Source organism: Zalophus californianus, chromosome X (genome assembly GCF_009762305.2).
Source record: "Zalophus californianus isolate mZalCal1 chromosome X, mZalCal1.pri.v2, whole genome shotgun sequence".
NCBI lineage: Eukaryota > Metazoa > Chordata > Mammalia > Carnivora > Otariidae > Zalophus > Zalophus californianus.
The window spans coordinates 101081596-101109584 of NC_045612.1; the positions used below are offsets into that span (position 1 = coordinate 101081596).

General features: G+C 37.6%; 1 protein-coding gene across 2 annotated transcripts in view; it reads left to right on the forward strand.

Annotated features, from left to right (window-relative positions):
* The window catches only part of DMD (dystrophin), a 2214577-nt gene that overhangs the window by 481971 nt on the left and 1704617 nt on the right, over positions 1-27989 (forward strand). For both annotated transcript variants that reach the window (XM_027607979.2, XM_027607980.2), the window contains exons 3-4: positions 12085-12177; positions 13801-13878. In XM_027607979.2, the coding sequence (XP_027463780.1) occupies positions 12085-12177; positions 13801-13878 (171 nt within the window). The remainder of the gene's footprint in view (positions 1-12084; positions 12178-13800; positions 13879-27989) is intronic.

Consider the following 27989-nt stretch of genomic DNA (forward strand, 5'->3'; position numbering starts at 1 on the left):
ACCAACCATGATTCCAGAGGCAGGGGAACAGACACCACTTCTTCAGGAGAGGAGCAACAAAATCTCATTGCAAAAGGCATGGATTCAGGAAAGGATGACATATTTGGCCCCGTTTTTCAGTTCACCTACCACAGATGGTGACCTCTACTTCCATCAAAACAGGTTCAGATGGGAAGGTGGGTAACTGCATAGGATTTTAAGGATCTTGTATTTATAGTTTAGAGCAGTTGCTCCTGAACAATACGACTCCCTTACCAAGTAATATTTCTGCACCAGAATAGTTCTCTCAAATTTTTACAACTCCAAAATTAGCCTCTGAACAACGCCAATATTGGTCTTTCCTAAATAATATTAACTACCTTAAAACATCAGTGTAAATATTAATGTGAAAAATATGGTAAAAACTTCAAAATTAGGTATCACGCTCTAAAGAATGAACACAAAAGACCATTGGATGTTTGCCCAAGCTCCTTTGGGTGGCAAACCAAGTCCTCTCTGCTGTGGGCTCTCACACATCTCATGTCTCATCATCTCCCATCCCTCCATGTGCCCTGTGCCCCAAGAACTGATTTGTCCCCATTTCTTGAATAGTTGATGCAATTTAATTTATTTGATCCATAGCATCCAAAGTGTCCCTCTGTTTGGCATGCTCTTCCTATTTCCACATCTACCTGTTGGTTTCTTATTTAACCTTGTAAATTCAGTTCAAGGACTTCTGCTGCTGTTAGTCTCTCAGGTGACAATGACATCTCTCTTATTTGTGCTGACACCATATTTACAATACCACTATTGACAGGGTTATAATATGATGCTATAATCATATTTGCTTGGTGCAAACCTCCTTCCTGACTGTGGCTAAAGCTGTGAAAACAATGGCAGTAGCTTTTTTTATCTTTTATCTTCCCAATGATTAACCACCTGGAAAAATATAAAGGATTTGAATAATACCTATTGAATTTAGTTGAATACTTTGACTACTCTCCTCCTTCGATACAGGAGGAAAATAAGCAAATTACCAAAGACTTTATTCAAGTTCACACAGTTGGAAAAAGAACTGCAATTAAATAAAGGACTATTTGGCCCCAGGTGCTATATTCTTTAACATGCAACTGCATGAATCTCACATGGAAGACTTTCTTTTTTCCTTTTTTAAATTTTATTTCATTATGTTATGTTAGTCACCACACATTACAGCATTAGGTTTTGATGTAGTGTTCCATGATTCATTGTTTGCGTATAACACCCAGTGCTCCATTCAATACGTGCCCTCCTTAATACCCATCACCAAGCTAACCCATCCCCCCACCCCCCTCCCCTGTAAAACCCTCAGTTTGTTTCTCAGAGTCCATAGTCTCACATGGTTCATCTTCCCCTCCGATTCCCCCCCCTTCATTTTTTGATTTTTCCCTTCCTACTATTTTTTTTTACATATATTATTTGTTTCAGAGGTACAGATCCGTGATTCATCAGTCTCACACAATTCACAGTGCTCACCATAGCACATACCCTCCCCAATGTCTATCACCCAGTGACCCCATCCCTCCCACCCCCCCACCACTCCAGCAACCCTCAGTTTGTTTCCTGAGATTAAGAATTCCTCATATCAGTGAGATCATATGATACTTGTCTTTCTCTGATTGACTTATTTCGCTTAGCATAATATCCTCTAGTTCCATCCATGTCATTGCAAATGGCAAGATGTTGTGTTTTTTGATGACTGCATAATATTCCATATATATATACATATATATATACACACACACACATACACACACACACATACCACATCTTATTTATCCATTCATCTCTTGACGGACATCTTGGCTCTTTCCGTAGTTTGGCCATTCTGGACATTGCTGCTATAAACATTGGGATGCATGTACCCCTTCGGGTCACTACATTTGTATCTTTGTGGTAAATACCCAGTAGTGCAATTGCTGGGTCATAGGGGAGCTCTATTTTCAACTTTTTGAGGAAGCTTCATACTGTTTTCCAGAGTGGCTGCACCAGCTTGCATTCCCACCAACAGTGTAGGAGGGTTCCTCTTTCTCTGCAGCCTTGCCAACATCTGTTGTTTCCTGACTTGTTAATTTTAGCCATTCTGACTGGTGTGAGGTGGTATCTCATTGAGATTTTGAGTTGTATTTCCCTGATGCCGAGTGATGTTGAGCACTTTTCATGTGTCTGTTAGCCATTTGGATGTCTTCTTTGCAGAAATGTCTGTTCATCACATGGAAGACTTTCAGTAAGTATCTGGCATGTTTGAGTGGATTGCTCAAGAAATAACTGCACTAAATGCACGAGTAAAACTTTTTCTCTGTTTCCTATGATCTCAGTTAGTCTTCATCAACCTTAAGGATTGCCTTAAATATATCTATATTTTGATTTGTAGCCTTCTAGGTTTTTGGTATGGGGTATTGCTTTTGTATTTTAATTTAATTAACATTAAAAAGCTGTCTTTTCTACATATCTCAGAGTAAATTCTTCATTTTAAAAACCTGTTTTGGGGGCACCTGGGTGGCTCAATCTGTTGAGCATCAAACTCTTGGTTTCTGCTCAGGTCATGATCTCAGGGTCCTGGGATCAAGCCCTGTGTTGGGCTCTGCACTCAGTGGGGAGTCTGCTTGGGATTCTGTCTCTCTCTTTCTCTCTCTCTCCCTCTCCCTCTACCCACCTCCATCCACTGCACTCTCCCTCTTTCTCTCTCTGTCTATAAAAATAAAATAAATAAATCTTAAAAAAAAAAACAACCTTGTTTTGTTCTCTGGAGCAGTATTTACCAGATTTATTGAGCAACCCCATGCCTGGCATATCGGACTCCTGAAGGAGTTAATATAACCCCCCAAAAGAGTAATATAACAATAAAAACTTAGGACATTGAAGAATTTTCCTAATGTACATATGTAGAATTATCACTGTGTTATTATCCTTCAATTACTAATTCAACCTGAAGTTAGAAGCAATTTTGTTTGTAGGTTATATAACTGCATCTGACCTTCAGAAACCTCAGGTAAAAGAAAAAGAATAAATTAGTTAAATTATCCCTACTTTATTGAAAGAGATTATGAAAATGAGCAAGTAAAGTTTATCTAACACTGACCCTGAGTGGCATGATGGTCAAAGCAGCCCAGCTCAAACAGCAGTTACAAAGCAGAAAATGGTTAAGAAATCTGGAGATAGACTGCTTGAGTTTGGGTTTTATCTCCCACTTTTCCTCTTTGTGGCTTTAGCCAAGTTATTTACATTCCCTGTTCCTCAGGTTTGTCATCTATAAAATGGGAATGATTTTGATTGATTGTTGTGACAATGAAAATAATCCATGTACAGTGCATGGAATTGTGAATGACATAAATTAAGCTCTTAAAGTTTATTACTCATGTCTTTCTAATACATCTGAGGTTGAATTGTATGAAATTGCCAATTTCAACCATATTTGAATACTGAATTAAAAGTTTCATGATTCAAACTATTAGAAGGAAATAGAGGTATAGTGGGGACAGAAGCTCATATTTAAATATTCTGCCCTATGTGACTTTTGTCCTTTCTGTGTGTCTCCAGTTCCCTTGATTTGGCACTGCCTCTAGGCAGACCCTCCTCATAGCCATAGAAGAAGTAATGAATTGTCCCAGGCTGACTTCCTAGTGGGTAGCGGCAGGAAATAATTAGGAGAAGCTGTATCCTGTCATGTAATTGTCCACACAATTGCATTGCAGTATAATTGAGAAATGATAAAAATGTTAATTTTATAAATAAGTTTTATACTTATTAATAATTAAAGGCATCTTCAGATGCCCTTTGGCAGAGGTCTTTTCCCACTGGATCCAAACAAGCCTGAATAGTCCTTTTTCCCTCCGTATTTTGCCTGGAGCTAAGTGCCAATAGTTGGCATGTCTCTAGTGAGCATGTCCATGTGTCACAGCATTTTTTTCTTCTTTTTGAAGGTTCAGGGTGTTATTTAGATGCTTTGAAGTGAAGTGCTTCCTCTTGGAAACCTTATACTGTGCATTTTATGTCATAAAAACTACTGTTGTGATAGAATATAACCAACCTCCGGGGTGTCTGGGTGGCTCAGTCGGTTAAGTGCCTGCCTTCAGCTCAGATCATGATCCGGGAGTCCTGGATGGAGCAGCACATCAGGCCTTCTGCTCAGCAGGGAGTCTGTTTCTCTCTCTGACCCTCTTCCCTCTTGTGCTCTCTATCTCTCATTCTCTCTCTCTCACCCCACTCGGGCTCTCTCTCACGCTCTCTCTCTCAAATAAATAAATTAAAAAAATCTAAAAAAGAATACAGTCAACCTCCTTTTCCATTATTCCCATTTCCATTGTAAGAATGAAATCTTGCAGGGTGCCTGGGTAGCTCAGTCATTAAGTGTCTGCCTTCTGCTCAGGTCATGATCCGAGGGTCCTGGGATGGTGCCCTGAGTCAGGCTCCCTTCTCCGCAGGAAACCTGCTTCTCCCTCTCCCACTCCCCCTGCTTCTGTTCCCTCTCTCTCTGTGTCTCTCTCTGTCAAATAAATAAATAAAATCTTAAAAAAAAAAAAAAAGAATGAAATCTTGCCATTTGGGACAACATGGATGAACCTAGAGGGTGTTACGCTAAGTGAAATAAGCCATACAGAGAAAAACAAATACCGTATGATTTCACTTACGTGTGGAATCTAAAAAACAAAACAAACAAACAAAACCCCAAGGAGACTCTTAAATACAGGGAACAGGGCGCCTGGGTGGCTCAGTTGGTTAAGCGACTGCCTTCGGCTCAGGTCATGATCCTGGAGTCCCAGGATCGAGTCCCACATCGGGCTCCCTGCTCAGCAGGGAGTCTGCTTCTCTCTCTGACCCTCTTCCCTCTTGTGCTCTCTATCTCTCATTCTCTCTCTCTCAAATAAATAAATAAAATCTTTGAAAAAAAAATAAATGTGGTTTAAAAAATAAAATAAAAAATAAATAAATAAATACAGGGAACAAACTGTAGTTGTCAGAGGGGAGGTGGATGGGGGAATGGATGAAATAGATGAGCAGGATTAAGCGGTACAAACTTCTAGTTATAAAATAAATTACTCACAGAGCTTAAAAGTACAGCATAGGGAATATAGTCAATACTGTTGTAATAATGTATGGTGACAGATGGTGACTACACCTATTGTGGTGAGTAGTATCACAATGTATAGAATTGTCAAATCAGTATGTTATACGCCTGACACTAATATACCATTGTATGTCAATTATACTTAAATAGTAAATTTCAAAAAATTAAAGGTGGTTTAAGATAATTAGCTATAATCATGGTTTGTAATGTTTCCATATATTTTAAAATAACAATGTGTAAATTAAAGTTATGTCTAGAAATGTAAGAGAAAATTACCATAATTATACTAATTTTCGTTACAATACCTTGTAATTGAATTACTACTGACCTATCTAATTTACAGATTGAGGAAACTCAGGCGTAGTTTAAGAATTCAGTTTTATTACACAGCATGTTAAAGATAGACTTGATCAGACAACAAACTATGCTAACTTTTGGTTACGCACACTTTACTTTTGGATTTCTAATAGACCATTTACAGATAATGACTTGATTTCCATTAACTATTGTTGTGGCTCCTGTGGAAAGTTCTAATGTGCAATCTGGTTGAATCTTCTCTCGTGTACTTAATAGTATAATATACACACTGGGTCCTAGTGATTATGTTTTATAAAAACCTACTACCAAATAGCATTTTATATCTGGAGACACTGCAAATCTATTATATTATCAAACTTAGTTCTTGAGTACTTCTTAGCCCCAAGGAATAACTTGGATTTTTCTTGATTATCTTTGTAGCCCAGATTTTAGTGCTTTTCCTGGTATATAAAAGTACTTGATGCTAAGGAATAATGAATAATATATGTTAATTTTCATCTGTTAAAGCCCACAAAACATTCTAGTACTTTGATACCCCTATTATAGAAGAGGAAATGTCTCACTGATACCTTTGGCCCTTTGATATGACATTATCAATGATAGAAATAATGTAGGAGGCATGGGGAGAAACCCTTGGGTCTTCATTTATTTTCTGATGTGGGCATCCGTGACACTGATCCATTGGATCAAAAAAGTTCGTTTCCCTGTCTTGGGTGTTGTATGTCTTTGGTTTATCCCTCTGGGTCCACTCATCGCCTTTTTCTTCCTGAGGGGCTGACCTCTGTGGACCATATCAGCAGAATTTCTTGCCCTCTGGCTTCCAGTTGGATTTGACTAATGGGAGCACTTACAGAAGGTCCCAGGGAAAGGGGGGAAGAAAGATCAGGGCATTTATTAATTGCGGGATGGCTGCATTCATTAGCCCACTATGAAATCTCCTGTCCAGTGACCCTCTTGGGTTTTTCTTTGTTCAGGGAACAGTAACTACTCTTTTTCTCCGATCCTGAGTCTAGGAGTGGTAATAGCCATCCTCTACTACCAGTTCTGGTGGTTTCTTTATATCCTGCCTTCATCTTTGCAAATTGTCCTTTATTAAATTCTCCTCAAGTTATAAAAGTCCTGCTAGGATCCTGGCACCCTTAAAGGAAAGCTCTATTCTTCACCTCCAGGTGATGACATTTAAGAGGAAGGAGGAAGCAAGGAATGTTATTAAAGTTGATTAAACATTTTCTGTGCCAGGCAACACGTTGGACACCTTATAATTATGAACCCATTCAAACCCATACTAATACTTTGAAGTTGATGCTTTCTGTTATCTTGAGGCAAAATTTACAAGGAGAATTTTGGAAAATATGGATTATTTGGCTTAAGAATTTGGGGATGAATTCATGATAGCTAACAGTGATTGAGTGTATCTTATAAACAAAGCACTGTTCTAAGTGCATTGAAATCTTCACAGCATTACCACAATTTAGGTAATAGTGTTTCCTCATTTTGTAGATGAAAAAGGTGAGACACAGAAAGATCAAGTTACTTGCTCGATATCACACAACTGGAATGTGGCAGAACTGGAATTTGAACCAAGGCATTCTGGGTATACAGTAAACATTTTTATTCACCGCATTACACCTTCCCTGTGATTTGTAAAACAAATTTCATCAGTGCAATTTTTTTTTCCTTTCCAAATTCCCTCTGCCTTAACCTGATGTCTTTCAATCAATAGTTTCTTAAAATGAAACACTAAATCAACATTTTTCTGTTTTTAAGAGACTCCTTTCAATGCAAAATTAATCTCTGGTCTTAAAAGTTAATATAGTGATCATTATTAAAGGGGCTAATACACAGAAGGGGTGTGAGGAAGCGCCTAGGATGCTGGTCATATTTTATATCTCCATCTAGGTGGTGATAATACGAATGTGTTCAGTTTGTAAAAAACTATTTGAGCTAACTCTTAAGATATGTGTACTTTCCTGTATGTGTATTATACCTCGATAAAATTCTCTTATAAAATACTTTTTATAATCCATACTTAATAAAACAGTCATCTATGAAAACTGCTGATTTATACCATAAAGTGTTGTAATAATTTTCTGGGAGCTGGTCAGCAGCATCCACCAATACGTTTTGAATTATTTTTGGTGTTTCCAGTGCCTCTTGATGTTTCTAGTATCTAAAGATTTGTACTCAGAGAAGTGTCTTGACTTTCTGAGCAACAGAATTGTCCAGAGGCTGACCTTTCTATAACCAGAAGGTCATGCTAAATAATTCCTGTGCTCTTTACCCCTTATTGGAATATTGTATTGATCCCTGTGTATTTTCAGGTTAAGAGACTGATACAACTCTGAAGAGTCAGAAGTTATTTAAATATTTTCACAAATGCATTTCTGTCCCTTTCAATTTATTCTCACTTTGAATTTTTTTCACTTTGTTTCCCCCACTTACCGATCAACCTACCTGATTTTTTTTTGTTTTGAACCTTGTCTGTAGTTCTTTATTTCTTTATATCATATGGACAATGATCAGGAAGCATCATTATCTCATTTTATGGTCCTTTCATCTTGTTATTTAAGTTAGCAAGGGAGAAGACTATATGTAAGTGAAGGCAGTAAACTGCTGAGTTATATCAAAAGTTCACTTTGTAAAGAAAGTATTAGTCATGAAAGGGACTGGAGATGGAGAGCCACAGGGTCATGTGGCCCAAAAAGGGCTTAATGTTGTGTGTGTTTCACAAAATAATTTTTGTATACTTGAAAAGAAAGCCATTAAAGGTAAGGAATTAAAAAAACATTACTGTTTTCATGACATAAATGTCACTCGCACCAAAAAGGCATGGTACGTGTAGAAGATGAAAAGTGGTGTAAACAAAAGAGGACTTAATGGCACATAACCCAAAGAACAAGAAAAAAGGGAAAGGGCTTGAAACCTCTGACTGCCATCCACGTTTACCAGTATGTAAGTAATTGAATATGGAATGACATCTTTCCCCTTTGACTTTCGCTCTTACAGGGATACCAAACTAAGAAAAAACAGAACACACTGTATGTGAGCTCTGCACTTTCTAGTAGATTCAATAATGTAACATAATTGCATTTATATCTAGAATTTGGCCAGAGAAAGAGAAGTCAAAGAGTAATGGAATAAAAAAAATCCTATATTTATTGAGAGCCTACTATTTGCCAAGTCTGTCAGCACACCTACACTGTTTCATTTAAACCTCAGAGGAGTACTCTGAAGTGGTGTTATTTCAATCCCCGTTTTACTAGAGTACATTGTGCCTCAGATAGGTTAAGTCACCTGCCTGAGACAGTGCAGCTAGTGAATAAAAGACTCCAGTTTAAAAGTCAGGGTATGTGTTGTAATGAGCCCTGAGTATTATATAAGACTGATGAATCACAGACCCGTACCCCTGAAACAAATAATATATATATACAAATACAAATATATATATATATATATTTGTATTTGTATATATATATAATATGTTAATTGAATTTAAATTTAAATAATAGCCAGTAAAATAAAATAAAATAAAAGTCAGCTATTTCTGCCTCCCAAAGGTGTGCTACTTTTGTTATATCACAGCTATAATGTTATGGAATGAGGAATCTAGGAAAGAAATGAAAACCATCCAAGAGAAATGAGATGTTTTGCTTTCTCTGGGGTCTCCATACCATAGGAAGAATAAGACAGCACCTGAAGATCCATGAAGTTATGGGCTAAATATTGTACATTTCATTGAGCATGACTTTAATTGGACCCAGGAGGGGAAATTTCACTCATAAGTGCTTGAAAATGCTTTTAAAACAAACATTCATTAAGAGATGAAGGTAACATTTCCATGAATCCGTAACATAAAACATATGCGTAAACTGTGGGTTGCAGGAGGGGGAGAGGGTAGGGGGATGGAGTAACTGGGTGAGGGGCATTAAGGAGGGATCATGGTGTAATGAGCACTGGGTGTTATATAAGACTGACGAATCACTGAACTCTCCCTCTGAAACTGGCAATACACTCTGTGTTAATTTAAAAAAATTAAAAAAAAATAAAACCTATGTGTTCATAGACATTTTGAACGGCTGTCACTGCCTAATTTATACTGCCAGACCTGTGGTAAATTCATTCAATCTCATCTGCTAGAAGGATGCTTTGATGGAACATTCTGAGAAGCACACTATTAGAGAATGTGAATATAACAAATAGAAACTGGATTTGATTTTATGAGTTATGACAGTCATGTATGATTGCAGGAACTTTTTCTCTGTTCCCTTATTGCTTTCTAAGTGTCCCAACTAGATGTGCCTGGAGGCCTCTGATTAGCCTACAGTCCTTCACTCTCTCTCTGTTTTGTTTGATTCTATTTTAAAAGAAAGAATTATAAAATACGTTGGCCTGTGTATGTGAGTTTGGATCAAAGCAAGATCCTGTTTGCCTTGTTGACCGTTGTCTAGACTTCTTGCCCCAAAGCATAAGCTTTATAGTCCTTGTGTCTTGGATGCTAGATGATCCCTACGGCCTTGAGGTTCATGCTTCACTCTATGCCCCAATACTCAATTTCTCTACCCTTCCTCTTCTTGAATGAACATTTTGCTGCCCACATCCTTCCTGGTTTGACAGACTTTGTTATGTATGTAGGTAAGTATGTGTGTATGTATCTATCCATCCAGATATATATTTTTAACAAGAACAAGTATCTCTGTCAGCTAACTATATTTTCTTCAAAACTTGACACATTTCAGTGTGTAATATTCTTTTTGTCAATAAGTTTAGAAGCCACTTGCTTCTCAAATGCATCTGTAAAATTTGGCTCCTGGATGAAACAAAACAAAACAAAAGAGAACAGCATTTTCAAGGCATTGTAGACCTTCATCCAATTTGAAAGTAAAACCTTAATATCAACCCTCCAAATGCCAAGTGATTCCATGTTATATATGAGGTTCTTGAGAGAATTGTAAAGCATGCATTCATTTTCTTATTAGTAGGAAGCTTTCCTTAAAGTTTCATTAAAAAATGGCATGTTGTTTTGAGGTTTACTTGTACATAATGTGTAGTAAAGTGTTTTTACATATTCATATTTTGTGTTGTCTTCTTTTCCCCTGGAACTTTTAAGCAGAACTATTAGAGTAGAACTTCAGAGGAATAACTTGTAGTTATCTTTGTCAAAACATATATGTGGCTTGATTTTCAAAGGACTGGTGGCCTTTTTGCAGGGGTCTGGGTTTCATTGGGTGAAACACCTAGGCGTTGACAGGACTTATTATGGACATGGCTGTGTGGTTGTAGGGAGAGCCTGAATCCTGTCTTTAATCTTGAAAGCTTCAGGGATACCCTTTGCCTGGTAACCAAGGCTCTTCTTTATTTTTCTTGACCTGGCTGAAATGCAAAGTTTTCATGTAATCAGGGAATGCATGAGACCAATCCAAGCACCTGAAAACTAATGTCAGTCCCATCATCTGACATTCTGGGGAGTCTTTCCTGGTCCCCATACTATGGGAGTTCCCAAAGTTATATGCTCCTGGGTCCCTGTTACTGCTTCTGTGTAGTATTGCCTTTTGGGAATATTTGCTTTCCATGCTGGACTCAAAGACCCACAAGGGTTGGGGGCATGTCTGTGTGATTTACTAGTGTATGCTCTAGCACCTAGCTCAGGTTTATAGGTGCTCAATAAACATCTGTCACTGATAAATGAGGACTTTCCAGAGAACCTGGGTGATGAAAGAGTTGTGAATGATTTTATATGAAGGGATTGTAGGCTTTCAACCAGAAAAAGAAAATATTTGGGAGCATGACAGAAGAAATAAAATATCTGAAAGATAATCAGATGGAAGGAGGAAAAAGCCCTGGAAGCAGCATGATAAGCTAGGAAAAACCAGCCCCCCCACCAAGTGTTAGACAGTTCTGGGACAACATTTGGGCTTTACCATCTTCTAGTTTCGTGACAAAGAGCCACATGTTCAACCTCTTTTTCTCATCTGTAAGATGAGTATATGAATACTAACCCACAACTATATTAGAAAGATTATAAGATCCACTCATTTAGTGAAGTGCTTCTCATGAGTAGCTGCTACCAAAATACGAGATGCTATGAGTGGTTATTATTCTTTCTCAGTACAATTCCCAAGTAAAGAACTGAGAAAAAGAGACACAAATATGTCACAGGTGTATTTCAACTCAATTAAATTCAGATCTTTCTAACATCTGAGCCATACAATATGAAAATGGATCATTTTGAGGCAGTGTTCAAATTGTATATTCAGAGAAAGCATGCTCTAGGGGTACAGGATGGTGGGCCTTCCATGATTATGTTATAGAGCCAAGTACATGAAACAGTTAAATTGTAAGCACCTACGCAGGACAAATTGTATGTGGACTTTGTTTCTTTGTATGTGTACTTCTCTCCCCTTCATAGAATCAGCATTCAAAAAGTTGAGTTAATTAGACCAATTAGGCTACAGATATCTAACTGATGTCATTAAAAAAAGTTTAAATAGATTTGACCTAATGATGATATATTGTTTTTTGTTTTTTACTTGGAGGTTCTCTTTTCATCCTTCATCCTTGGCAGATGAAGAATTAGATACATTAAATATTCTTAAACATAACTTTAAATTTTAAAAGGCATAGTCATGGAAACAGATCACTGGAAGAGTGCTTTGTTTGATTGGGTATATTTCGTATTTCAGTTTGGGAAGCAGCACATAGAGAACCTCTTCAGTGACCTACAGGATGGGAGGCGCCTCCTAGACCTTCTGGAAGGCCTGACAGGGCAAAAACTGGTACGTGACTTATTTATAAGAAAGTTCACATTAACCTTAGGATAATTTACTAAGAAACCAGAAACTAACTCTGTATAGTTGTTCTAGATCTAGTAAAATTCACTAATTTAATAATTACTGATTTAACTAGCAATACAGGACTTATTCCTGAATAAAACAATCTTGTAATCTTATTTTTATTTTGGCATATTCTATCAACTAGAAGGTGAAATTTTTCAGTCATGTAATTTATGCTAATTAATAAATATTATTTGTTTGTAATGTTTGGTATCTTTGTTATTGAATGTTTTATAAGGCTTTTAGTCATCATGATCTTTTAATTTCATTTTTTATTGTGACAAGAACACTTAACTTGAGATATGGAAAATGGGGAGTGCCAGTCAACAGGTATAAAGTTTCAGTTATGCACAATGAATAAGTTCCAGAGATCTGCTGTACAACATTGTTTCTATAGTTAGTAATACAGATCTTCCTTGACTTACCATAGGGTTGCGTCCCTATAAATCCAACACATATTGAAAATGAGTTCAATACACATAATCTACTGAACTTCATAGTTTCGCCTAGCCTGCCTTAAACATGCTCAGAATGCTTACATTAGCCTACAGTTGGGCAAAATCATCTCACACGAAGCCTATGTTATAACAAAGTGTTGACTATCTCATATAATGTATTGAATAGTATACTGAAAGTGAAAAACAGAATGGTTGTTAAGTGTATCGGTCATTTACCCTCATGATCGCATGGCTGACTTGTAGCTATGGCTCACTGCCCCTGCCCAGCATTATCAGAGTATAATACTGGATATTGTTAGCCCGGGAAAAGATCCAAATTCAAAATGTGAAGTATAGTTTTTGCTGAATGCATATCACCTTTGCACCATTATAAAGTCAAAAAGTCCTAAATCAAACTATCATGTCGGGGGCCATCTGTACTTTATTGTGCCCTTAAAAATTTCTTGAGATGTAGATCTCTTTTTAGAAGTCAATATGGCAGGCATCATAATGCTAGAGTTTCTAAAACTCCACAACTGGATAAATGAGTTAATCTGCATATTGTCATGCACTGTACAAATGTCAGTTTAGAAATTGTAGGATGAGATAAGATTTTGGGAATTGAGGGTGAGGGTTAGAAAACCAAAGATTCTTGAGGTTTTGAGCTTCAGTGATGAAGGCAGTTAAGGTAATGTTGACAGAAAAGTTTTCCCTTACTCCTATTTGGCGTTATATCATTTTTCTAGTCTCAAGTCTCTTTCATACTTTCCTTAAATGTGTGGAAATTACCTCACTTATCTCCCTTACTAAGAAGTCCTTATGCACTGTTGTTTCTCTTTCCTGGTCATGCAGTAATCCCCAACGGGGCTGTGGAATGAAGAGATGGTAACCAAAATAGCTTTTATTGAGGAAAAGAAAATGCTATCGTTTTTCTTGAGGAGGGGTTGATTCATGCTAAGGTTCTATGAGGAGGACAATTAACCCAAAGCACTTAAGTGTATTATATTAATGCCTCACAGCCTAAGTTCATTTAAAATAGTGGAACTTTGAAGTAAAATGTATAAATGGTTTCATTTCTAGTAGATTGTCTCTCTGCCGGGCAGTAAACATTGTTTCAATTTGCTTTCAGCCAAAAGAAAAAGGATCCACAAGAGTTCACGCCCTGAACAATGTCAACAAGGCACTGCGTGTCCTGCAGAAAAATAATGTAAGTGGAGACCTGGACAGAGTCTGGATACCATGAGACAGCATGCCTAATGTTTGAGTGAGGGCTTTGGCCCCCAAAGCAGGGAAAGCTTCTCAAGTTCTCTTGTATATCAAAGTAGTGATTTTTAAAAGTATGTGTTCTGGTTCATGTGGATCTGCTGGTGGCTAATCACACGATTCAGGAAGCAAATGTATGCAGTCACAGAGGGCAGGGAAGGGCATGAGTCAGACCTGATAGGGCACTCTGTGTTGTTTGCAGATTTTACTTGATGCAGTTACATTTGGGAGACAGATTAAGTCCTGTGGTGACCCTCAGTTTCCCAGAGAAGGGATCTGTACAACAAATGGCTTTTAGTTGGCTGAATCGTATTTTTTTTATGTATCAAGTGTGTTCAGACATGATGATGATAAAGTTTGTTTGAATTAAGGCCACATTTATTAGACACCACATCCAAGTATGAAAGTTACACAGAACTATCGCTATTTCAACTCACAGAACTGCAAATTTATTTCCTATTGCTAGGTTTGATTTAGTTGAACGAGATGAAAATATATGTATGGTATTAGAAAGTCAACAATTATACCTAAATAAGTATGTAGATGAAAGGAGTTCTTGTCCCCTTAGAGTGACTTTGAGATTTCTCCCCTCTGCCATTGTATTAGAGGCAGCAAGCCCTCCTTTCTCACCAACTTCCTACAATCTTTCTAATCGACCAATACATTTACCAGGCACTTAGTACTTTCCTAATTACATTACATCTCTCTTTCAAGGATAAATTCAAATAAATTGCTTGCATACTCTTACAATAACCATCATCAGTGATAGATGAGTCATGAAGTGTCCTCCCCCAAATGTTGTTCAGCTCATCTGGTACAGAGAAGGCATCACATGGGAAATGATAGTGAAGGCTGTGCAGCATTTGGTTGATTTTATGAATTTAGCACTATTGTCATATTTAATCTATGAAAATTGCTTTATAGAAACATTATACATTTTTTATTATTTCTGAAGTGATTAACTGTATATTTTCAAATTTTCAGGCAGAATTTCAAATTGCAGACAGAATAAGACAGTCTATAAAATGTTTGCCTCAATATTAGTCTGATAGATCTTTTTGAAAGATCAATATCACATAAGTTAAGAATATTGTTTAGAGATATTAGAATTTACATGAAGAAAAATCTTTTTCAGTTCCCCATATTCCATTACAAAATATAAAAGCCAGGAAGACAGCAGAGGATTCAAAGAATTATTGGTTTCAGTAGATTTGATGTAGTTGATCTCTTCCCACCAAGAAAATACCATGTTAAGCAATAGGTTGTTGGATCTCCTCTAAAATAGTAGATTAATGTGACCATAGATTTTGTTTGATAAGAGGGTTTTTTTCACATACTGGTTATTGATTATGAATTTTTGGGTTTCCTGTATGTGTTATAATTATTAATTTCACAGTTTTCAATATAAGACTGAAAGAAATTCTGGCAATAAAAGAGAGAAACCATAAAAGAAAATCCCTGTGACTTTGAGATAACCAAGTATTTCTTAGATGTGAAACCAAAGGCATGATTCCAAAAGAGGAAAATGAACTTCATCAAAATTATGAGTTGTTCGTATGTTCTGGATATGAATCCTTCGTTTTATGCATTGCAAAGGTATTTTCTGCCTCTGGATTACGTTTTACTCAATGATAAAGCAAAATTCTTCATTCTGGTGCAGTTCATTTTTATAAATGTTCACTTTTATAATTTTGTGTCCTTTTTAAGAAACATTTGCCTGCCCAAAACCATTAGGATATTATATTTTGTTGTCATCCATATAGACTTATTTGTTCTACCATTTGAATTTGGATCTATATTTCACCAGGAATTGATTACTGAGTTTGACATGAGGAATGAGTTAAGATTCAGGTTCTTTTCTTTCATTTGAAATCTAATTGTCACAACACCATTTATTAAAAAGAATGTTACCTACTCATTGCTCTCTAATACTAGGTATGTCATAAAAATTTCTCCATCCAAATGTTCTCTTTTTGGACTTCAGTTCATTTCCGTTTTCTCTTTGTTTATACATGCACAAATACCATGCCCTGTGGATTACTGCAGTTTTATAATACATCCTGGTATCTCGTGAGCTAGGTTCCCCCACTTTTTTCTTGTTCAGTGTTTTCTTGGTTATACTGACCCATTGTATTTCTCTCTTTATTTTACCATCATCTTTTAAATTCCCAAATAAATGCGCGCCTGGGTGGCTCAGTCGTTAAGCGTCTGCCTTCGGCTCAGGTCGTGATCTCAGGGTCCTGGGTTCGAGCCCCGCGTCGGGCTCCCTGCTCAGCAGGAAGTCTGCTTCTCCCTCTCCCACTCCCCCTGCTTGTGTTCCCTCTCTGGCTGTGTCTCTCTCTGTCAAATAAATAAATAAAATCTTTAAAAAAAACAAAAACAAAACAGGGAGCCTGGGTGGCTCAGTTGGTTAAGTGACTGCCTTCGGCTCAGGTCATGATCCTGGAGTCCCGGGATCGAGTCCCACATCGGGCTCCCTGCTCAGCAGGGAGTCTGCTTCTCCCTCTGACTCCCCCCTCTCGTGCTCTCTCTATCTCATTCTCTCTCTCAAATAAATAAATAAAATCTTTAAAAACAAAACAAAACAACAACAACAACAACAAGAAACAAAAAAATAAATAAATTCCCAAATAAATCCTGTTTGGAATGTGATCAACAGTGAGTTAAATTTATAGATCAGTTTGGGAAGAATTAATACTTTTATACTATTGAGCATTCCAGATTTCTCCTATGATTTTCCTCTATAATTTATTTATTTTTAAAAATTTTAGGTTTTGCAGATGAGCAAAAAATCCAATAGAAAAAATGGGCAGAAAATTTGAACAGGAACTTCACAAAAGAGGCTGTTCAAAAATTGAAGAATAATATAAAAAAGTGTTCAACCTTAGCAGTAATTAGGGAAATTCAAGTTAAAAATACAATGAGATACTAATACAAATTCATAAAAATGGCTGAAATTAGAAGGGCTAATAATGCTGAGGGTGAGGATTTGGAATAACCTGAACTTCTAATTGGTGGAAATGTAATTCAGACAACCATTGAAAATAGTTTGGTATTATATACTAAGTGCAAAACTGCATAATTCTTATAACCCGACAGTTTTGTTCTGAGGCATATAACTACCATTTCTGTGCATGTATATGTGTGTGTTGTGTGTGTGTGTATGTGTATGTGGAGAGAGAGACAGACAGAGAGAGAAAGAGAGAGAAAATGTTCAAGCAGCTTAATTTGTAGTAGCCTAAACTGGAAATGACTGTAGTATATTCACATGATAGCATATTATAAAGCAATGAAAATAAATGATTGCTATATACAATACATGGGATGGATCAATCTCCTGAAAGAGGTTTGAGCAAAAGAAATGAGACACAAAAGTATACCTACTGTGATTTCTTTTAATTAAATTTCAAAAAACAGGCAAAATTGTTCCATGGGTTTAAAAGTCAGAAGAGTGGTTACATTTTGGAAGGAGTGAAGCAGTAAAATGCACAAGTGAATCTTCTCAGGTGTCGAAAATATTGCGTATTTTGACCTGGTGCTTGTTACATAGGAGCATTTGCTCTGAGAACAGTTTTCAAGGTCTACACTCAAATATACTTTCCCATATATATGTTATACTTCAATTCTTATTTTTAAAAAGGTTTAAAGAAACAGAGCAACCTATAAAGGTAAAGTAAACCTAACCTTACAACCTCCCAAATGCCAAACAATGGCCTATGTATCAATCTGACAATATACCCTGTATTTTCTCATGAAATTGTTTAATGAAATGTGATAAGTGAGTATATAAAATTAGAATATGATTAATGTATTTTATAGATCTTTTCTCAGATGGTCATAGTTCTTTCTGAAAATAGGAAACCTTGAGTACCTCCCATTGTTTCAGCAGGCAAAGACCCCAAAATGGGGGCTTCAATTTGAGAAGGAGCCCTTAAAGAGCAGATTTCCACCCTGCTCCCATCTGAGCAAGGGCCTTAATAGGGAATGGCATAAAACTGAGGTCTCTGTATGAAAGGACAGAATCTCAAGTAAAAAATTTTCAAGTGGAAACCCAAACTAAGAGTGAAATAAACTTTACTTGAAGTAGCCCCAGGCTAAGAGACACAGAATATAAATGTTCAAAGGTAAATGTATTATCATTTTATACTTCTCCATTATTTTGTAACAGAAGAAAGTACAAAAGAAATGGAAACGATTCCAAGGAACCATGTTTATTAGTCTCTGATTATTACCATGAAGAGTAAACACACAATTAAAGAGAATGTTCAAGAGCAGGAGTTGTTTCCCTTAAAGATGGGCTTAGGTAGTCTACATTAGATGAATAAATGAGCCTGGGGCAGGGTATCCATAAAACGGCATATTAAATAAAATAGTAGATAAGACTTTTCAAATTTCCTTTTAAAAGTCACAGATTCTCAAATTAGAATCCACTATAGAAGGCATCGATTGGAGATTTTGATAAATCATATCTTAAACAATAATGTTAGTATATTTACATTCAGCACATTATTTCCTGAGTGTCTCCTATGTGTTCAGTTGTGTTCTAGGTGGTAGGAGAACTATGGTCATTTATCAGAACAGACACAACCCTTTATGTCATAGAGTTTGCAGTCACATACCAGGGGACATTAAACATTTAGAATGTAGTGATAGCTAAGTGAATGAATAAGAGATAAACAGAATAGGAGGTGTGGGAAGACCTCTCAGTTAAGCTGTGATACAGCTAAAGCCTGGAAGGAAGAGAGGGAGTGAGCCATGGGATTCTCTATAGGAAAATGGTCCAAGTAGAGGGATAGAAGGACCTTGAAGAGAAAAAAACAAACATTTGCAAATAGGACTCCCTAGGTGGACAGGACTGAGTGTGGAGAAAACACTGGAGAGCAGGGGATCAGAGAGGTAGCAGGGTGGGTGTGGGAGGGGGGCAAACGTGGGAAGACATGGTTAGGCTTTGAACTCTGTGCTGAAGGAGATGGCGATAACTAAAAATAAAGGTGCGACTATAAATTGAACTGTTAATAAAACATGTTCTTTTAAAGTTAGAGAAAAAGTTAATAAATAATAACAAAAAGAAACTTACAAGTATTTAAGAGAGTACCATTTTTATCCAGGAAAGTTATAATCAGTAATTAAAACAAAATACAGGGGCACCTGGGTGGCGCAGTCAGTTAAACGTCTGACTCTTGGTTTCAGCTCAGGTCCTGGGCTCAGGTCATGATCTCAGGGTTGTGAGATCAAGCCCTTTGTTGGGCTCTGTACTCAGTGCAGAGTCTGCTTAAGACTGTCTCTCCCTCTCCCTGTGCCCCTCTCCCCCGCTCTCTCTCCCTCTCTCCAAAATAAAACACTACATCAAAAACTAATGATGTATGGTGACTAACATAATAAAATAAATAAATAAAAATAAATAAATACATCTTTAAAAAAATAAAATCAAACATAATACAACTTACTGTGTAATAGAAATTCGACTAAAACCACAAAGAAAATTTAATGGAAATATATTTTTTGACATTATAAGCTGCTTTATTTTTCCAAGAATTAGAATGTCTTTGCAATGCCCATGGGTGAAAATCCCCTACTGATAGAGTGTTCTAGTTGGGTCGAAAGGCTGCTGATAACAAGAGAGACGGCTAAAGTGAATTATTAGCATAAGGTTAAAGCACAGGGCCTGGAAAATGCCTGCCGGGGGCACTACACAAAAGGAATGTCTGTGAAGCCCCTTTGTGGGACCCTGCAGCCACCCCCTGAGTTCCCTTGGGCCCCTTGGGTGGAAGGGATCCTGTACATTTCTTTGCATCCATATACCCCCGTCCCCATTTCTGTCTGGTTTTCTTCACTTCATCCTCCACCCTGGCCATCTCATCGAAATCTCTTATCTCCTCACTCCTCACATGCATATAGCTATGGCCTCATATTCCTTGAGACACGGAGCCAGCCCCTTGCTGGTTTGTCTTCTGGCCTTCCTGGGTACACCGTCCCCAGCTGGGTGCTTTCCTGCAGCCTTTGGTTCACTGGCTGGCTTTCCTTCTCCTTTTTGCTTTCCTTCACTCTTCACTCTCTGGCTTTCCCTCTTTTGGCTTTGCCACACTCCCTGGCTTTTCCTTGTCCTTTACAATTTCCTCATTTTCTGCCTTTCCCTTGTGATCTTTCTCTCATTTTCTGATTTTCCTTGTTTCCCAGAGTACAAGCTACTTCTGTTTTTGCCGTATCCCATGGCCATTCTTTGTATTCCCTCTTTCCTTGGTTCTCAGGCATTCCTTCATTTTCATTACAGAATGTTTCCATGTTGAGGTTGCCTGTCCTGCAGGGATTCTGGACAGGTTCCCCCTCCTTTTGTAGCCCTGCAGAGTGCTGCAGGGCCAGCCCAGGCCTGTGCCTCCTGGGGCTCTCCCAAGTCCCAAGTCCCCTGGCACCTCGCACGCAGCCCCAGGCAGCTCAGGGAACTGGAGCTGGTTCCTTGTGGGCGATGGCAGTGGACTGGAACCCAGGGTCAGAAGTATATTTTTATTCAGTCTTTAATTCGCCAATGTCATATTTGAACACATTTAGCAGCTATATATATATATATATATATATATATATATATATATATATATATAAAACAAACTGTAGATTTAATAACGATTTTCTTCCCACTGATAGTCCAAAGCACAGATGATTCTACAAAATATGTGTGCATTATGTACAAACCTCCTGCCCCATAAAGTTGGATTTGCAGGAAAAGCAATAATTTATAATTTAATTTAAATTTGCTAAATCCAAATCTGAGCTCTCAAACAGGCATTTGGAAAATTCTTTGTCATTATTAGGAATGTTCTTCCCTATCCCTAGGAATGGCCAGAGATCAGTAGACCTATGTGGTGCCTTTCATAGGCAGGGGAAAAGCCATTCATCTACCACTGAGGTATCCACTGATAGATTCACCACCAAAGTGCAAGTCTTCTGGTGAAGCCAAGTGTCTTATTAACAGTTCCGCTATGAAACAGAAAGCCTGCAAAGACAAAGCTGAAGAGACTGTAATGAAGGGAATAAATACAGAAATGTAAGGAGAGTTAAAGGAACTAACAATGAATGGTGAAGCATTCAGGGACTAGTATGAGTTAATAGCCTTTATTCCTAAACCTAAAGAGATGAAAGGGAGAGAGCTGTTACCTTCAGCCAATGAAAGCTCTGACCTTGTGAGAGGGGCCACTGGCCAGCAACTGTGACATACATATCTATAAAATGAAGTTACTCTCAAATCTTGGCCTGCTGGGGGAGTTGGAAGATAGTGGCTGTTTTAGCATGAAGTTATTTCTGCTATCAGTAATTTATTTTCAAAACCACTTATTGAGAACAAAGTACTTCCAAGTGCAGTGATACCTTTATTACAATATTTGCTGAGAACAAAGCTCATTTGTAATAAAGTTGGCCATGGTTTAAAAAAGCAAACAGAAGAAAGTACAAAATCCTGTGAAAAAGAGGCTGACTGTACCGAGTGGTTAAGCTTATCTTCATACCAGCTCAAGATATAAAACATAGCCACAGCTTGCATTTCCTTGCTACTTGTTGAAGTTAGATAAAGCAAATCACAGGTAACAGAAACATCTCTCATATTGCCATTCTACCATTCCTTTCCCCTTCTCCACTTTTGTTTGTGATTTGTGACAGTCTCCATCACACACTATGAATTCAGTTCTGCAGGTCTTTAACCATATTGTCTCTCAAATGAAAAGAAACATTTGATGGGTCATTTTGTTTATTGATATATTTTTCCCCCTTAGATATAAGTAAGTTCCAGTCAGTGAGTTTCCTCTACCAGAGATTTGACATTTTCATCACTTTATGTCAAATTGAATAAAGAATGATTTTTTTTCACTGTTAAAGGAATTTAGCCATAAAAATCTGGTAGGGAGATTTAACTGTCCATCGTATCTTAAACTGCCCTCTGGATACATCGTGGTACCTGTCTTCCATTAATTGGCTAAATTCCAGTTTGTTTCCTCTTCCTCCATCCCAAGATTTCCATGTGTTTTTTTTTTTTAAGATTATTTATTTATTTATTAGAGAGAGAAAGAGACAGAGAGAGAGCGAGAGAGCAGGAAGGAGCAGAGGGAGAGGGACAAGCAGGGGCTTGATCCTAGGACCCTGAGATCGTGACCTGAGCCAAAACCAAGAGACAGACACTTGACCGACTGAGCTACCCAGGCGCCCCCAAGATTTCCATGTTTACATTTTATGAATCTCAGTGCCTCTTTGAAGTCATAGAATACACTCCATCATTATTTTATTGTATGATTTAAAAAAATCATACAAGAAATGTAGTGTTGTAATACATCCTGGGTATATAGTATACCAGAACTTTCTGATTTAATATGATTTAATATTAGCTGACACAGTTGTAGATCTTATACTCATGTTCTGTACACCACTCTCATCAACTGTCTATGACAAAGTGGCAAATTTTTACCAAGAAACTTCAAATGTGCAAGTAGTACAAATGTGAAGTAGCACAAAACAAATAAGATAATTTTTATACATTTAAACCACAAATCCAAAGTGAGTATTTAAAAGCCTAGGTTGAAAAAAAATTAAAAAATAAATAAATAAAAGCCTAGGTTAAAATTTCAAACATCAGCTATGTTCAAATATTCACTTAATCACATCATTGAAAATTGTCGCTGAATTAGATTGAATGGTTGTCAAATGTCACTGATCTGAAAAATGACATAGCATTCACTCTTCCTGGCATATGATCTTAGATAAAGAGGGTTCTAAAGTGTTCTTTAAAACTAGTATTTTATGTGTTCTTTAAATATTCAGAGACTTAAATAGCCATATAATACATATTTTGGAGTATGTCAGAACATAATATCTTTGGATATAAACTGCTTCCATTTATTACTCATAAAATCCAGTGTTCAGATATAAATTCCAAATTTTAAGTTAATTTATGTTAGACAAGTATTAGTTCGTACACTGAATTTTCAGTCCACGCGATAGGACTTTACTATGTCTGCACCTTATATATATTCATTCTGAGGATCCAGAAGAAGTATATCCTTTTAACCCTGTCACTTACTAACTCTGGGATTTTTGCCAAATGATTCCATGACTTAGGTTCCACTTCATCATCCCTGAAATGTACTAATAGAAATGGTTGTACTTATTTCAGAATATTCTTTTATGGAATATAGAAATTATATACAAGCATATACTGTAATATTTAAATTCATTTTCAGATGCAATGGGAAATTACTACTCGTAGAAACAAAACTAATTCTCATTTAAAATAATTTCATAAGGTGAGTTGGTTATCCTCCCCCTGATCAGTGCATTTCTTGCATCAAGGTAAAATAGTATTTTTTCTTGCATATTAAACTCAAAATTGAGGTAGCCATCTACCTATGATTTGTACACTTAGAGGTATTTTGTGATAATAATAATATGGCTCCAAATAGTATTATAATTTAAAATCTCTTCTTATTATAGTGAATGTTAGTCACGTAACTTAAAAGTTTTTGGGGTTGCTATTGCCAAATTTTTCCCTTGAAATCTGTATACATGGCTCAAGGTTAGAAAGCTATGGCTGTATAGGGTTCTGGTTTCAATAAAGTAGCATTCTATATTGCCAGGTATAAGATATATATAATATTTATAAAAATTCAAGTTAAATAATATTACACCGAAAGTATATACATCTTTTATTCTATGTTGAGAAATTATTACTGAAGCCGGAGTTCATTTTCTCAAATGCTGCCTTCTAGTATATAATATTCCACAGACGAAATTGTGCTGAGTTGAGCTATAGGAGCTACTTTGCCAAAAAGTTCAGTCCTGCATTTTATGATCAATGAAACTAACTGCATTGAAACCTCTAGTTTGATATATTTGTTTTAATTTTCTTTTACCCCTTTAATGTTTCTATTTTCTTAACATTATGGAGTTTTTAAAACTTAGCTGCTTCAAATCATTATTGCCAAAGAGGCAGTGTATAAGCAAGTAAAAACACGGTTCCATTAAAACGAACTACCTTGTGACAAGTGATTGTAATTGTAAAAAAAATCCAAAATATAAAGAAATTTGAACTTATTTCACTAGTCCTTAGGCAATTTGATAGAACAGTCCATTTTTCAGTCTGTCTCCTTCTTTACCATTTAACACGTGGCATATGGTAGATGGTGACAAATTTTAACAAATGATTAAATATGTAAAGCTTAATCATTGAAAGTAGGGATAGTATCTTCACAGCAAGCACTGGACCTAGAACAAAGTCTTAGGATGCATCCTAGGTCAACATGTGCTTTTAAAAGGTGGGTATTAAGGAGGGCACGTCATGTGATGACCACTGGGTGTTATACGCAACTAATGAATCACTGAAGACTACATCAAAAACTAGTAATGTGGGGCAGAGCAAGATGGTGGAGGAGTAGGAGAACTGGATTTCGTCTGGTCTCAGGAATTCAGCTGAATGGGGATCAAACCATTCTGAACACCTACGAACTCAACAGGAGATCGAAGAAGAGAGTAGCAACAACTCTCTGAACAGAGAAGCGACCACTTACTGGAAGGTTGGACGTGTGAAGTGAATCCGAGGCGATATTCGGGAGGATAGACGGTGGGGGAGAGGGCCTCCGTCGGCCGCTTCTGGCAAGTGATAGAGCCGCGAGCACAAAATCAGAACTTTTAGAAGTCGGCTCCACTGAGGGACGTCGCTCCAGTGGCTAAGCTGGGGGTGGAAACCTCGCAGCACAGTGTGGTCTCAGGACCCTCGGGGTCACAGAAAGACCGGGGGTGCCTGAGTGCGGCAGAGCTCCCAGGTATCGGAGCGGGGAAGCCGGCTGCAGAGACGGAGCCGAGGTGCGGGCTCTCAGCTCGGGGTTGCCGTAAACTGTGATCCGCGGCCCAGTCGGGCCACTGCTCCTCCAGCAGGGACCCAACAAGCGGCAGAGCCGGGGAGACCTCCCTTCCTCCTCCGGGAGGAGCGGCGTGGGAGCACACCGCAAGGATCTGCTGGGTTTGGAGACTCCACACGGGGTTGGGTGCCAGAGATAGAAACGCTCGGTCACAGGCCGGGTGAGTGCGGAGTGCAACAGGAGACCGGGGAGAAGGGAGTGACTGCTTTTCTCTGGGTCGCACTGAGGAGCGGGGCCCCGAGTTCTCAGCTCCTCCAGGTGGAGATTGGGAGGCCACCGTGTTCACCCTGGTCCTCCAAAGCTGTACCGAGAGCTTGCAGGGAACAAAAGCTCCTGAGAGCAAACCCAAGCAGCTTGCTTAGCCTGGACGAACAAGGGCTGGGCAATTCCGCCTCCGGCAAAGATATTTGGGAACCACGGCAACAGGCCCCTCCCCCAGAAGATCAGCACGAACAGCCAGCCAAGACCAAGTTTACTGATCAAGGAGAACGGGAGAACTCCAGCGCTACGGGAATACTGCATATAGAATTCATGGCTTTTTTTTTTTTACAATGATTCATTAGTTTTTCAAAGTTAATTTTTTTAACTTTTTTTAAAAATTTTTCTTTTTCCCTTTTTCAACCAACATCTTATCAATCCCTTTTTTAAAAAAAACATTTTTTATTTTTCATTTTTAGAGTCATATTTTATCCCTTCATAGTACTTACCCTTATTTTAGGCATATATATATAAGTTGTTCTCTCTTTAAAATTTTAAGATACAGTTTCTTCTAACAGATCAAAATATACCCTAAATCACTAGTGTATAGCTTTGTTCTAGTCTCCTGCCTGATCACATTCTCTCCCTTTTGTTTCTTTTTTTTAAAATCTTCTTCTTTCTTTCTTCAAACAACTTCTTATCTTATCAATTCCTTTTATAAAATCTTTTATACTTTTCATCTTCACAGTCATCTTCCATCCCTTCATTGTATCAACCCTTATTTTGTACATAGATAAGTCGTTCTTCCTTTAAAATTTTAGGAGGCGCTTTTTTCTAACAGACCAAAATACGCCTAAAAGCTAGTGTGTGGCACTGATCTATTCACTAGCCTGATCATATTTGATCATTTCTGCTTTTTTTGTATTGTTCTGTTTTTGTTTTTATCTTTTTCTTTTTGTTTTATTTTCTTTCCCTTTCTTTTCCCATGGTTTCAGATCTTTTCTGATTTGTATAGAGTATATTTGCTGGGGACATTTTTAACCTGTTAGCATTTTGTTCTCTCATTTATCTATTCTCCTCTGGACAAAATTACAAGATGAAAAAAAATCACCTCAGCAAAAAGAACAAGAGGTAGTACCGTCAGCCAGGGACCTACACAATACGGACATTAGTACGATGTCGGACCTAGAGTTCAGAATCATGACTTTAAAGATACTAGCTGGGCTTGAAAAAAGCGTGGAAGTTATTAGAGAAACCCTTTCTGGAGAAATAAAAGAACTAAAATCTAACCAAGTCGAAATCCAAAGTCTATTAATGAGGTGCAATAAAAAATGGGGGCACTAATTTCTAGGATAAATGAGGCAGAAGAGAGAATCAGCGATATAGAAGACCAAATGATGGAAAATAAAGAGGCTGAGAAAAAGAGACAGAAACAACTACAGGATCACGAGGGTAGAATTCGAGAGATAAGCGATATGATAAGATGAAACATTAGAATAATTGGGATCCCAGAAGAAGAAGAAAGAGAGAGAGGGGCAGAAGGAATATTGGAGCAAATTATAGCACAGAACTTCCCTAATGTGGGGAAGGAAACAGGCATCAAAATCCAGGAGGCACAGAGAACCCCTCTCAAAATCAGTAAAAATAGGTCAACACCCCAACATCTAATAGTAAACCTTACGAGTCTCAGAGACAAAGAGAAAATCCTGAAAGCAGTTCGGGAGAAGAGATATGTAACCTACAATGGTAGAAGTATTAGATTGGCAAAAGACCTATCCACAGAGACCTGGCAGCCCAGAAAGACTGGCATGAGATCTTCAGAGCACTTAATGAGAAAAATATGCAGCCAAGAATACTATATCCAACTAGGCTCTCATTGAAAATAGAAGGAGAAATAAAAAGCTTCCAGGACAAACAAAAACTAAAGGAATTTGCAAACACGAAACCAGCCCTCCAAGAAATATTGAAAGGGGTCTTCTAAGCAAAGAGAGAGCCTAAAAGCAGCATAGATCAGAAAGGAACACAGACAATATACAGTAACAGTCACCTACAGGCAATACAATGGCACTAAATTCATACCTTTCAATAGTTACCCTGAATGTAAATGGGCTAAATGCCCCAATCAAAAGACACAGGCTATCAGATTGGATGAAAAAACAAGACCCATCAATATGCTGTCTGCAGGAGACTCGTTTTAGATCGAAAGACACCCCCAGATTGAAAGTGAGGGGCTGGAAAACCATTTACCACGCTAATGGACACCAAAAGAAAGCTGGGGTGGCAATCCTTATATCAGACAAATTAGATTTTAAAACAAAGACTGTAATAAGAGATGAAGAAGGACACTATATCCTACTTAAAGGGTCTATCCAACAAGAAGATCTAACAATTGTAAATATCTATGCCCCTAACATGGGAGCAGCCAATTTTATAAGGCAGTTAATAACAAAAGCGAAGAAACACATTGACAAAAATACAATAATAGTGGGGGACTTTAACACCCCCCTGACTGAAATGGACAGATCATCTAAGCAAAAGATCAACAAGGAAATAAAGACTTTAAACGAAACACTGGACCAAATGGACTTCACAGACATATTCAGAACATTCTATCCCAAAGCAACGGAATACACATTCTTCTCTAGTGCCCATGGAATATTCATCAGAATTGATCACATCCTAGGTCACAAATCAGGTCTCAACCGGTACCAAAAGATTGGGTTCATTCCCTGCATATTTTCAGACCACAATGCTTTGAAACTAACTCAATCACTAGAGGAAAGTCGGAAAGAACTCAAATACATGGAGGCTAAAGAGCATCCTACTAAAGAATGAATGGATCAACCAGGAAATTAAAGAAGAATTAAAAAAATTCATGGAAACCAATGAAAATGAAAACACAACTGTTCAAAATCTCTGGGATACAGCAAAGGCAGTCCTGAGAGGAAAGTATATAGCAATACAA